General features: G+C 42.1%; 1 protein-coding gene and 1 pseudogene across 5 annotated transcripts in view; both read left to right on the top strand.

Annotated features, from left to right (window-relative positions):
* OPTN (optineurin) overlaps positions 1 to 13,048 on the top strand; it is a 46,540-nt gene that overhangs the window by 13,778 nt on the left and 19,714 nt on the right. For all 5 annotated transcript variants that reach the window (XM_032349423.1, XM_032349422.1, XM_032349421.1 and 2 more), the window contains 3 exons: positions 91 to 273; positions 2,696 to 2,769; positions 5,214 to 5,348. In XM_032349423.1, coding sequence (XP_032205314.1) covers positions 91 to 273; positions 2,696 to 2,769; positions 5,214 to 5,348 — 392 coding nt within the window. The remainder of the gene's footprint in view (positions 1 to 90; positions 274 to 2,695; positions 2,770 to 5,213; positions 5,349 to 13,048) is intronic.
* On the top strand, positions 5,377 to 6,696 carry LOC116594255 (annotated as a pseudogene).

The raw sequence follows: 13,048 nt of genomic DNA on the forward strand, positions 1-13,048 counted from the left end.
CTGCCTTGCCAGGGGGTGTGGGAACACTTGAGTTTGATGACCAGGTGTTAGTTTGATTTGCTCATTCACTTTGCTTCTCATCATTTCCAGGACCCCACTGGGGACCCCAAAGTCCCCAAGGCAGAAGCAGACCAGGAACTCGAACAGCTGAAGACCCAGGTGGCCTATCTCCAAGCTGAAAAAGCAGATCTGCTGGGGATTGTGTCAGAACTACAGCTCAAGCTGAATTCGGGGGGCTCTTCTGAAGACTCCTTTGTTGAAATCAGGATAGCTGTAAGTGTCCTGGTTTTCATTTCATTTTCAGCAAATTACAAAAGTTCACCTAGACACCTAGATTACCATCATGTCTTTTCAACACACCAAAGCCAAAGAGGGCAGGAGTTTCAGCATCAATATCACCAAGATAAATTGGCTCTCGTTTTTAAGTATGACATAATCCTAGGGGCACCTGGGTGGCTCGGTGGGTTAAACGTCTGACTCTATTTCAGCTCAGGTCCCGATCTCAGGGTTATGAGATCCTGCTTGGATCATGGAGCCTGCTTGGGATTCTCTCTCTCCCTCTGTCCCTACCCTTGCTCGCCCATGCGTGCTCTCTCTGTTTCGCTCTCAAAAAAAAAAAAAAAAAAAAAAAAAAAAAAAAAAAAAAAGTCTTAACACTGATGAGGGCTATCATGGCTGAAATGGAAGAATACTGATTATCTTTTATGACAAAAGGGATTGGGTTAGTTTTTCTTTTCCTTCCCATAGGTACTGACAAATCAGATATCTTGTGACTGATCTATAAAACAAAACAGAAAACATACACTTTTCCAGATCAGGTCCTTCACTGTGTCCCGCACTGCACTTGGGTGTACAGACTCATGAGAAGATGGGGCAAACTGATGGCTTTAAAATACTTTTTAATAATAGAACCCTCTTTTCAGACAAGCCTTATGAGGAACCTTGGTTTATTAAAAACAAGAAGTGAAGAAAAGAAAGTAGTGCCATTGGGGTTGTGGTGGAGGGTTGACCTTGTCTTTGCCCCCGCTTCTAACAGCAGGTGCCTGGGCACCTCCAGGAGCTGAGGGTGAAGCCCTGGGTGTCTGACACGTTTCTGTGGAACTGAAAACGAAGTGAGCTCAGTGAAGTGGCGTGTGCTGGCCCCTTCCTGAACATCTGACGAGTATCTGTGGTGTCCGTGTCTGTGAGCCCCAGAGCCGCTCTCCTTCACCGCCGCTAGAAAATATTAAATGTTGAGGGAGAAAAACCCACAAGGATAAAATCCTCTGTGATACCCGCTGGCATGTTAACTTTATCAGACCATACATCAGACAGGAAAAAAGAGAGTGTCTCTGAGAGAGAAATACGGACCTTGTAGGTAATGTGTGGGAAGCTTGTAAAAAGCTGAACTCCTGGGCGTGTCAGAATTATTAGTGTGTGACTGTCTTTGCTTTCCAGTTCCTTTGCTGCACTGAAGAGTAGTAGCATGGGGAGACAGCTCTTAGTAACTTTGCCATCCATGCTCCCTAATAAATCTTCAGGAGTATTCATAGCAGCCGAAATCAGGAGAATTGAAATACCAAATGGAAAGCACGCTTTGCCAGAGTACCCTTTCTGCAGATGACCAAAGATAATGAAATGCAGGTTTGATCGAACAGCTTTCACCTTCTCCAAATACCTGGCAAAGTTCAGGAAGGCCAAGGAGCATATGAGAAGTTTCCAAATGAGGCTTCTTCCTTTGGGGCGCATGGTGAGCACAATACGCTCCTCCACTGGTCCCATGAGTGACAGTTAGTTTTAGTGTAAACATGCTTTTCTTGCCTTGCTTCTTGTGAACTGGAAAACACTGCCCAAGGTTTAGGAAAAATGTACACAATCAGAATTGTTTCGAACCATCTTCGTTCATGCATTTTCGGAAGACTTTCCTGCTAGCTCATTGGAATATTAATGTCCTTCCTATCATGTGACTGGTCTTGGACTTCTTGTACGCTTAAGTGGCCCATGATGTATACAGATTTCGCTAGGAGCCAATGTTGTGCTTTGTGAGCTTTGCCCATAGAAAACAGCCTATTTTTCAACATTGCTTCAGCAGGTTCTGACATTTTGCATTTTTTTTTAAGATTTTATTTATTTATTTGACAGAGAGAGATCACAAGTAGATGGAGAGGCAGGCAGAGAGAGAGAGAGAGAGAGAGAGAGAGAGGGAAGCAGGCTCCCTGCTCAGCACAGAACCCGATGCGGGACTCGATCCCAGGACCCCGAGATCATGACCTGAGCCGAAGGCAGCGGCTTAGCCCACTGAGCCACCCAGGCGCCCCGACATTTTGCATTTTAAAGGCCTGTACAGGGAAGCTGGATGGAGGTATCGCTAGCTTCATGTGACCTTAACTTGGGAAAGAAGGGAACGAACTGCCAAGGAGAGGGAGGAGATAAGTTTTCATGTGTTCAGGGTCAGGTTGACTCTTCTGGATGAGACATGAACCTTCACACCTGGGCCTAGATATTTATAATCCTGACAGGATGTGCAGAGTAAGGGAAGGGTAGATTCCCATTCCATTTCAGTGACCTCGTTGAAACATCTCACATTTAAATGTCGGTAGCTTCCTTGGGTTACAGGCCATCAACATTCTTGATCTTACTGCCTTTTTCTCTTTTGATAAAAAATTTGTCTTGTGGACATTATCATGGTAAAGCCCTTTCAATTCTGCCTTTACAGGAAGGAGACGCAGATGTGGCAGTGAGAGAAATCAGGACAAGTCCTGGACCAACAAGAACTGATTCCATTGACACGTATGTAGACAAGGGCTAGGGCTAGTGGACAACCCCTACCCCGCCCCTCCACCAGGCTGTCTTGTCACTTGCAGCTCGCCGCTAGGAGGTCAAGCATCTTGGGCTGTGAAAGTTGATTCTCATTAATTGATGCCAGGACCCTTTTTTTGTTGTTGTTAATAATTTATTTATTTATTTGAGAGAGAGTGCAAGAAGGGGGAGAGGCAGAGTGAGAGGAACCAGACTCCCCACCAAGGAGGAAACCTGATGCAGGGATGGATCCCAGGGCCCTGGGATCTTAACCTGAGCAGATGGCAGCCGCTTAACTGACTCAGCCACCCAGGCGCCCCATGCCAGGACCTTTTAAGAATGTCCGGTTTGAATGTGATTTAGTGTTGCAGCCAGGCTGGCAGAGAATAAAAACAATGTGTGGTCCCTCTGTGGGCCAACTCAACCCTCACCACTCCATTTAGAGGTGTTTCATCTCCCATAAGATGAGAAGAGAAGACAAACTTGTTCTTAATCAAAAGACTCATGCTTGCTGATTTGTTTACTGGTGCATTTTGCCCTGGCCTGGGCTGTTCAGCTCAATAAAGTGGGATGTTATCATTTTGTCTTCCCTGTTCATTCCCCAGAATGAGCCCAGACGACTGATCCTGAGTGATCTCCAGTAAGGACTGTAAGTGCTCTAAAACGCTGTCATACCCCGTGGCCAGATGTCTTACCTGTGGAGTCTCAAGCTGACCTGTTCCAAATAGACATCAGGAAGCAGACATCTAGTTGACCTGTTCCAAATAGACATTAAGAAGCAGACACCTAGGGGCACCTGGGTGGCTCAGTGGGTTAAGCCTCTGCCTTCGGCTCAGGTCATGATCCCAGGGTCCTGGGATTGAGCCCTGCATCGGGCTCCCCGCTCCACGGGAAGTCTGCTTCTCCCTCTCCCACTCCCTCTGTTTGTGTTCCCTCTGTCAAATAAATAAAATCTTAAAAAAAAAAAAAAGAAGAAGAAAAAGAAGATGCAGATATCTAGGTGACCTATTCCAAGTAGACATTAGGAAGCAGACATTTTAAATGGTGGTGGAGGTGGGGGGTGGGGTTTGGCAGAAGAGATGACAGAAGAGCTCGGCATTCACAGCTCTCACCTGGAATGGGCTGTTGGCTCATCCCCTGGATGCAAATTACTGCTGGGTTAGTCTCTTTGAAATAGACAGTTATTTGAAAATTCGTCTAGGAATCTCTTCTCTCATGGGCTTTTAATACCTTTTTTCCCATAATGTGACAAATGTACTTAGAAAAACAGGCTGTTTCTTTTTTCCCAGTTTTGCTCCCAAGCCTTTGCATCAAGTATAAAATAAGTGATAGATAATCTTTCATTAAACAGGGCTGTCAGCATAAATGAAAGTTGCTTCCTCGCTTAGCAGTTCCTCAGCTTTCCCCCATCCTGCTGTTTTTAATATCGAAAGAGTTTCCTGGAAGTGGTGGGAAGGAAGAAGGCCCTGATTGAAATTTCCAAGCCACTTCCTCTTCGGCTATAGCCACCTGCTAAAGCTACTTCCTCTTTTAAGCCATAGGTTGTTTTTGTTTTTTAAGATTTTATTTTTAAGTAATCTCTACATCCAACGTGGGGCTTGAACTCACGACCCTGAGATGAAGGGACACACGCTCCTCTGACTGAGCCGGCCAGACACTCCAAGGCACAGTTATGTTTTAGTAACTGTTTTCTTACCTCATTTGAAGGTATATTAAGGAGTCAGAGATTGATAACTGGGTGTGGAGTTCAAAGTCAGGAACTGGGATTTAATCCCGGCTGTGTATGAAATGTGTGAACTTGAATGTGAGCATCATTGCAGTCATCCGGGAAGTGTAGCTGTCATACCGGTGGTCCTGGTCTTGTTTGTCATCATCCTGCTTGTTGATATAATCAGATTTCGAAATCAAGGAAAATATTTCACATACCAGTGGTGCTTACATTTCTCTGCTATAGTTATTTGAAATCAAAAACAAAAAGTACCTTCTTCTCTTGACCTGAGAATATGAAGTTGGAGAAAGGTCAGCAATCTGGGTATTGCCAGGCAGCACACGTGTTCATGTACTTTGTATGACTGTGATCCTCTTTGAGGCTAGTTCTCTAGGAAGGCCAGGCCCTGGAAACTGGGGCCACCTCTGCTCCACCATTCCTGGGGGTTCTGGGGTCTGATATAGTGGGCATATGGGCTATTTGGAGGAAGCGAGCGTGTACAGTGCAAGGCGAGGCTACCTGAGAGTCCCTACCCCTTTCCTGGACAGTGTGGAGGAGTGTGAACCTGGTGGTTGCAGGCCAGCTGCGTTTGGTCTGTAGATGAAAATTATTTGGAGAGTATTCTAAAAAGTAGTTCCTTTACATGGTTTCAGTTACTTTCTTAGACACTTCGACATTTGTGTTTTCTGATGAAAACCTTTTAATCTTTATTCTGTTCTTGGTACAGGAACAAATCTACAGAAAGTGCCAGGAATTATTTGGAATTTGAGAAATTAACTGTGAGCCAGCTCCTGCTTTGTCTAAGGGAGGAAAACCAGAAGGTGGAGAAGCTTGGAATTGCACTCAAGGAAGCCAAAGAAAGGTATGAAATAGGTAACTTGAAATATGCATACATTGCTTTTTTTAAACAGCTTTATGGAGATAAAATTAAGACACCAGATAATCCAGGCATTTAAGGTATACATTTCAGTATAGTTTAGAATATTCCCAGTTATGCTTTCTGCCCGGGTACGCCGCCGAGTAAGCATCGTTAAAGTCTCCCCTCCCACCGCTGTCATGTCTAAGTCAGAGTCTCCCAAAGAGCCTGAACAGCTGCGGAAGCTCTTCATTGGAGGTCTGAGCTTTGAAACAACCGATGAGAGTCTGAGGAGCCATTTTGAGCAATGGGGAACACTTACAGACTGTGTGGTAATGAGAGATCGGAACACCAAGCGCTCCAGAGGCTTTGGGTTTGTCACATATGCCACTGTGGAGGAGGTGGATGCAGCCATGAATGCAAGGCCACACAAGGTGGATGAAAGAGTTGTGGAACCAAAGAGGGCTGTCTCAAGAGAAGATTCTCAAAGACCTGGTGCCCACTTAAGTGTGAAAAAGATTTTTGTTGGTGGCATTAAAGAAGACACTGAAGAACATCATCTAAGAGATTATTTCGAACAGTATGGGAAAATCGAAGTGATTGAGATCATGACTGACCGAGGCAGTGGCAAAAAGAGGGGTTTTGCTTTGTAACATTTGATGACCATGATTCTGTAGACAAGATTGTCATTCAAAAATACCATACTGTGAATGGCCACAACTGTGAAGTAAGGAAAGCGCTCTCTAAGCAAGAGATGGCTAGTGCATCATCCCGCCAAAGAGGTCGAAGTGGTTCTGGAAACTTTGGTGGTGGTTGTGGAGGTGGTTTTGGTGGGAATGACAACTTTGGTCACGGAGGAAACTTCAGTGGTCGAGGTGGCTTTGGTGGCAGTCGAGGTGGTGGTGGCTATGGTGGCAGTGGGGATGGCTATACCGGATTTGGTAATGATGGAAGCAACTTTGGAGGTGGCGGAAGCTATAATGATTTTGGCAATACAACAATCAATCCTCAAATTTTGGACCCATGAAAGGAGGCAATTTTGGAGGCAGAAGCTCTGGCCCTTATGGTGGTGGAGGCCAATACTTCACCAAACCACGAAACCAAGGTGGCTATGGTGGTTCCAGCAGCAGCAGCAGCTATGGCAGTGGCAGAAGGTTTTAATTACTGCCAGGAAACAAAGCTTAGCAGGAGAGGAGAGCCAGAGAAGTGACAGGGAAGCTACAGGTTACAACAGATTTGTGAACTCAGCCAAGCACAGTGGTGGCAGGGCCTAGCTGCTACAAAGAAGGCATGTTTTAGACAATACTCATGTGTACGGGCAAAAAAACTCGAGGACTGTATTTGTGACTAATTGTATAACAGGTTATTTTAGTTTCTGTTCTGTGGAAAGTGTAAAGCATTCCAACAAGGGGTTTTAATGTAGATTTTTTTTTTTTTGCACCCATGCTGTTGATTGCTAAATGTAATAGTCTGATCATGACACTGAATAAATGTGTCTTTAAAAAAAAAAAAAAAAGAATATTCCCAGTTATGTGGCCATGACCACATTATAATTTTGCAACATTTTTTTCCCCAAGTAAGAAACCCAGTACCTGTTAACACTGATCCCTCATTCCTCCCAGCAGTCTGTTCTCTGTCTCCACAGATTTGCCTATTCTGGACATTTCATCCAAATGGAACCATATGACATGTGGTCTTTTGTGGTTGATTGACTTTATTTAGCATCATGTTTTCAGAGGTCACCCACGTTGTAGCACAAATCAGTTCTTCATTTCCTTTTTGTTGCCAAATAATAGTCCATTGTGTGACTAGTCAGTATTTTGCTTATTCAACAGTTGGTGAACATTTTGGTTCCCACTTTTTATCTATTGTGAATAACGTTTGCTGTAAACATTCTTGCACTTTTTGTGTGGACGTATTTTTTTAACCCTTTGGGGGTATATACGCAGGAGTGGGATCGCTGGGCTGTTGGCATCTCTGTGTTGAATGGTTTGAGCAGCTACCGACCTGTTTCCTACAGTAGCTGTGCCATTTTACGTTTGAGGGTTCTGCTTTTCTCCATGTCCTCCTTCACACGTGTAATCATCTGCCTTCTTGATGACAGCCATCCTCGTGGATGTAAAGTGGTGTCTCATTGTGATTTTGATGTCATTTTCCTAATGACTGATAATGTTGAGCATCTTTTCATGTTGATCATTTGTATATCATCTTGGAAAATATCTATTGAAATCCTTTGCCCATTTAAAAAAAATGGATTGCCTTTTTATTGCTGAGTCCTAAGAGTTCATTATATATTTTAGATGCAAATCCTTTTTGAGGGTATATGATTTGCAAATATTTTCTCCCATTCTGTGAATTACCTCTTTACCTCCTGTAGCACAACTTTTTTTTTTTTTAATTTTGATGTAGTCCACTTTATCTCTTTTTCTTTTGTCATTTGTGCTTCTGATGTTGTGTCTAATGAACCACTGACTAACCCAGGGTCACAAAGATTCACTCCTATGTTTTCTTCTAAGAGCTTTATAGTTTTAGCTCTTACAGTCAGGTCTCTGATCCATTTTGAGTTCATTTGGGTATATGATGTGAGATCAGGGTCCAACTTCTTTCTTTTGTGTGTGGATATCCAGTCACCCTAACACCGTTTGTTGAAAGACCCTTCTGTCCGTCAGTAAACTGCCTTGGCACCCTTGGTATAAATCAGTTAGCCATGTATGTAAAGATTAATTTCTAAACCTTCAATTTTATTCCTTCGATCTATATGCTTATCCCTTGCATATGCTACACTGTCTTGATTACTACAGTTAATTTTTTTTTCTTAAAGGTTTTATTTATTTATTTAACAGACAGAGATCACAAGTAGGCAGAGAGACAGGAGAGAGAGAGAGAGGAGGAAGCAGGCTCCCCACTGAGCAGAGAGCCCGATGCAGGGCTCGATCCCAGGACCCTGGGATCATGACCTGAGCAGAAGGCAGAGGCTTTAACCCACTGAGCCATGAGGCGCCCCTACAGTTAAATTTTGAAATCAGGAAGTGTAGGTTCTTAAATTGAAAGATTATTTTGGCTGTCCTGGCTTCTTGCTTTTCTGTATAAATCTTAGGATAAATTGGTTAATTTCTGGTTAAAAAAAAAAAAAAAGAAAGTCAGCTGGGATTTTGTTAGGGATTGCATTGAATCTGGAGTTTGGTTTGGGGAGCATTGCCATCTCAACAATATTAAATCTTCTGATCCGTGAAGGATAACCCGTAATTTCATTAGGTCATCTGTAATGTATTTCAATGATGTTTTGTCATTTTTGGTATACAGGTCTTAAACTAGTTTTCAAAATTTGTTACTATGATTTCTAGTCTTTTTAATCCTCTTATACATGAAATTGTTTTTTAAATTTCTTTTTAAATTTTTAAAAAATTTCTTTGCTAGTGTGTAGAAATACCACTGACTTTTTTGTATATTGTATATTGTACATTGATCTTGTATCCTGAAACCTTGCTAGAACTCATGTATTAGCACTAATAGTTTTTTAGTGGATTCCTTGGGATTTTCTTTATACAAGATCATGTCCTATGCAAAGGAATAGTGTTCTTTCTTTCTTACCAGCAAGGGTACCTTGTATTTCTTTTTCTTGCGTGACTTCCCTGGCTAGACTCTCTAGCACATGTTAAGTAAAGTGGAGAAAGCAGTCATGCTTGTTTTGGGGGGAAGGCCTTCAACCTTTCACCATCAAGTATGATGTTAGTTGCAAGTTTTCATAGATGCTTTTATCAGGTTGAGAAGCTCCCTTCTATTTCTAGTTTGTTGTACTTTTTATCATGAAGAGTTTTGAATTTTGTGAAATGCTGTTTCCATGTCCATGGGCACAACTAATGTTTTTTTTAAACTTCTGTTAATATGATATATTGTAGTGATTGATTTTCATGTGTTAAACCAACCTTTCATTCCTGGGTAAATCCACTCGGATGTATAATCCTTTCTATATGTTGCTAGTTTAGGTTATTAAAATTTTGTTAAGGATTTTTACATCTTTATTCATAAGTTGTATCAGTCCATAGTTTTCTTTCCTTGTAATGTCTTTGTCTGGTTTTGGTGTAAGGGAAATACTGGCCTCATAGAATATGGTATATATGAGAACACACACACACACCCACTTTGGGATAAAATTCATACACTGTAGAGTTGTGAAGTCAATGAATTTCTATGTGCAAATGCACTTTTAAGAAATGCAAAGTGCTCGGGCGCCTGGGTGGCTCAGTGGGTTAAGCCGCTGCCTTCGGCTCAGGTCATGATCTCGGGGTCCTGGGATCGAGTCCCGCATCGGGATCTCTGCTCAGCGGGGAGCCTGCTTCCCTCTCTCACTCTCTGCCTGCCTCTCTGCCTACTTGTGATCTCTGTCTGTCAAATAAATAAATAAAATCTTTAAAAAAAAAAAAAGAAAAAAGAAATGCAAAGTGCTAAACTATGTAGGATATGGGAGAGTTTATGCAATAGTTTTAAGGCTCCAGCAATTGCAGCATTTAATCGTAAATATACTATGACATCATTGATTCTCTCAGACATTATAAATGGCTTATTAATCTTAAAATTATAGCACTGTGAGAAGTACTTTCTAACTGAAGCAGTTTACACCTTAAGATTTATTTATTTTAGAGAGGGAGGCGGGAGGGGCTAAGGGAGAGCAAGAGACAGAGTCTCAAGCAGACTCTACCCTGAGTGTGGAGCCCAGGGCAGGGCTCAGTCTCACAATCCTGAGATCAGGACCTGAGCTGAAACCAAGAGTAGGATGCTTAACCAACTGCACCATCTAGGTGCTCCTGAAACAATTTTAATTTTCAACTATAGAAAGATCTTTTGTCAAATATGAAACATAAGTTCCTTATTCAGATGATGTTAACCTGGAAGACACATCGGCTTTGGTCCAATGACTGATTTCATGATCAGCGCATTTCAAAAGGTGTGGAGGGCACGTTGGCTCTGAATCCTATATGTTTACACCATATCCTCTTGTTGTCCCTTAGAAAATTTCAAGGGTTGACTTCTAGGAGACTAGTAGCATGTATTCTAATGGAGCAAAATATTTGTCCTGTCTTTTCAGCAAATCCTAAAACATAGTAATAATGCATAGATAGATAAATAAAAGCACTCTTTTTACACCTTAGTTACCAAGCTATTTTTAAAGGGAAAAATGTTACCCTTTGAAGGAGACCTTTAGGAGCCATGAACAAGCAGCATGTTTTTATTTCGTAGACACTTTTACCCCTCCTGTGTTCTGCACATCATTCTCAGAAGTCAGGTTGAGCCAGTAATTCATCTGTACTTAGACAACATGATTAGCTTTCATGATGAAAGTGTCAACTTAGGAATTTACTAATTATACCTCCTCATCATTCATATGATATATGCTTTCAGAATAATCACAGCCTTCTCCCTGTAGCAGTAGTTCTTCCGATGGCCCTAGGAAGTCAGGCATGCCTTTGAGATGGCTGTGTTTAGTCTCCCACCTTGAGCACCTAGAAAGGGTTGCTTTCTCAATAGCATTAAATCTCCATTCTCTGAGCCAGCCCTCTCTCAGTATTTAACAACGGGTAAGTCAAAAGACCCGTGCTCTCTGGGTGGGTATCAGGATGATGATTTCCCCCTCACTATGGCAGAACTGAAAACCAAGAAATAAAATCCCTGATATCTGGATAGCCTTGCTTGTACATGCTGTATAGGATATGATGAAAACACATCCCAAGACCTAACATGTCTCTTTCTCAAACAAGTGAATCTTCAACTGTTTTCATTAATCAAATAGGGATACAGACAGCATGAAATTTATTCTGAAAACTCTTAGGAGATTTGTGGGGCAAGGGGACTGTAGATTTGTCTTTTTATTTCCCTCATTGTTTTCCAGGATTCATATTTCATGTGATTTGTACTTTCTAAACAAATTTAAACTGACAGCAAGTAAAAAAGGGGAAAGTGGGGGCGCCTGGGTGGCTCAGTGGGTTAAGCCTCTGCCTTCAGCTTGGGTCATGATCCCAGGGTCCTGGGATCGAGCCCCGCATCGGGCTCTCTGCTCAGCAGGGATCCTGCTTCCTCCTCTCTCTCTGCCTGCCACTCTGCCTACTTGTGATCTCAGTCTATCAAATAAATAAAATCTTAAAAAAAAAAAAGTTGGGGGGAGTGTAGGAATTGTGGCCCAAGAGAGTCAAGAAGTTGCAGGGAAGGTCACTCCAAGATGAAAATTTGCCCTAGAAAAGTAAGATAAATGATTATTCAAAAGTAGAGCCCTGGGTCATACATGAGTGGCTTGAAAAAGGCCCATCCATCAACTCCACACCAGCTGGCTCTTACCCCATTTATCTGGCTTAGCCCAAAATAGTGTCTGTTCACTAGTTAGGTTTGGCAATTTGTGACGTTGTGACCATTTTGATATTTCCCTCCATGCACCAGGCTTAAATTGCTACTGAGTTGTCCCCCTATTGTGAACACAATCTACTGACCTCCCGTTGCACACACAGATGCTTGTGGACCTGACTTACCTGCCCCACCTCCGAAATTGGCTATACTGAAATTTAGTTAGGTAACTACTCGGCATTTTACGTTATTAGGCGCACCCAGGGAGTACTCAGTTGAGCTCTGCTCTGTGCCTTGAACACCTTTCCTTTTTTTATACAACTTTTTTTTTCTTACTTCTGTGCATAATTACATCTTTAAAATTTGCTTAGTTTCCCCATACTCTTCTTCAGTGCAGAACTCTCTCAGATGCATTCAGACATGTTAGTAGTCTAGTCATATTCTCTCTGGAGAATACTTGCTTTCTAGGTCCTGTCTCATGGTGTCTCCCTTTGCCTTCAGCCTGAGGAATTCCTTCAGCTCTCCTGTGTTCCATCACTTGCTTCCTGAATCCAACACCTTTTCTACTCTTTTTAAATGTTGTTATTGTTTTTCTCAAACAAAGCTTACCACATTTCCACTAACTGACTAAAAAAGAATATATGGGCAGTATATTTCCTCAGACCTGCATATGTAAAAATCTCTCCTTCTGCCTTTATACTTCATGGATAGTTGGGCTAGGTATAGAATTCTGTTATCAGATATAATTTCCCCTCCACATTTCAAAAGCTTTGCTTCATTGTGTCCTAGCTTCTGGTGTTAATGCTAAAAAGACCCTCTGCCATTCTGGCTCCTCATCTTTGGGGACTTCTCACATACTTTGGTGTGAGCCTGTTTTTCATCTGTCCTGGACACTCTTAGGATCTTTCATTCTGCAAACTCATGTCCTTCAGTTCTTGAGAGATGATCTTGAATTAATTTAGTGATGATCTCTTACCCTCAATTGTCTTTGTTCTCTCTTTATAGCATTACTATTTTTTTAATTGGATCTCCTCTCCTCTAATTTTCTTTTTCTTTTTTTTTAAAGATTTTATTTATTTATTTGACAGAGATCACAAGCAGAGAGAGAGGCAGGCGGAGCAGAGAGCCTGATGTGGGGCTCAATCCCAGGACTCTGGGATCATGACCTGAGCTGAAGACAGAGGCTTTAACCCACTGAGCCACACAGGCGCCCCTCCTCTAATTTTCTTAACTCCTTGTTCCTTTTCTCTGTCTCTCCCTTTTTCTCCTTTCTGATAAATTTGATCAGCTTTCATCTTCCCTTTTTTTGTGGAGGAGAAGTTTTTTTTGGAGAACCTTTGAGTAGTAACTTTTTATTGTGTTCCATTTTTTTT

This window comes from Mustela erminea, chromosome 6 (assembly GCF_009829155.1).
Source record: "Mustela erminea isolate mMusErm1 chromosome 6, mMusErm1.Pri, whole genome shotgun sequence".
NCBI lineage: Eukaryota > Metazoa > Chordata > Mammalia > Carnivora > Mustelidae > Mustela > Mustela erminea.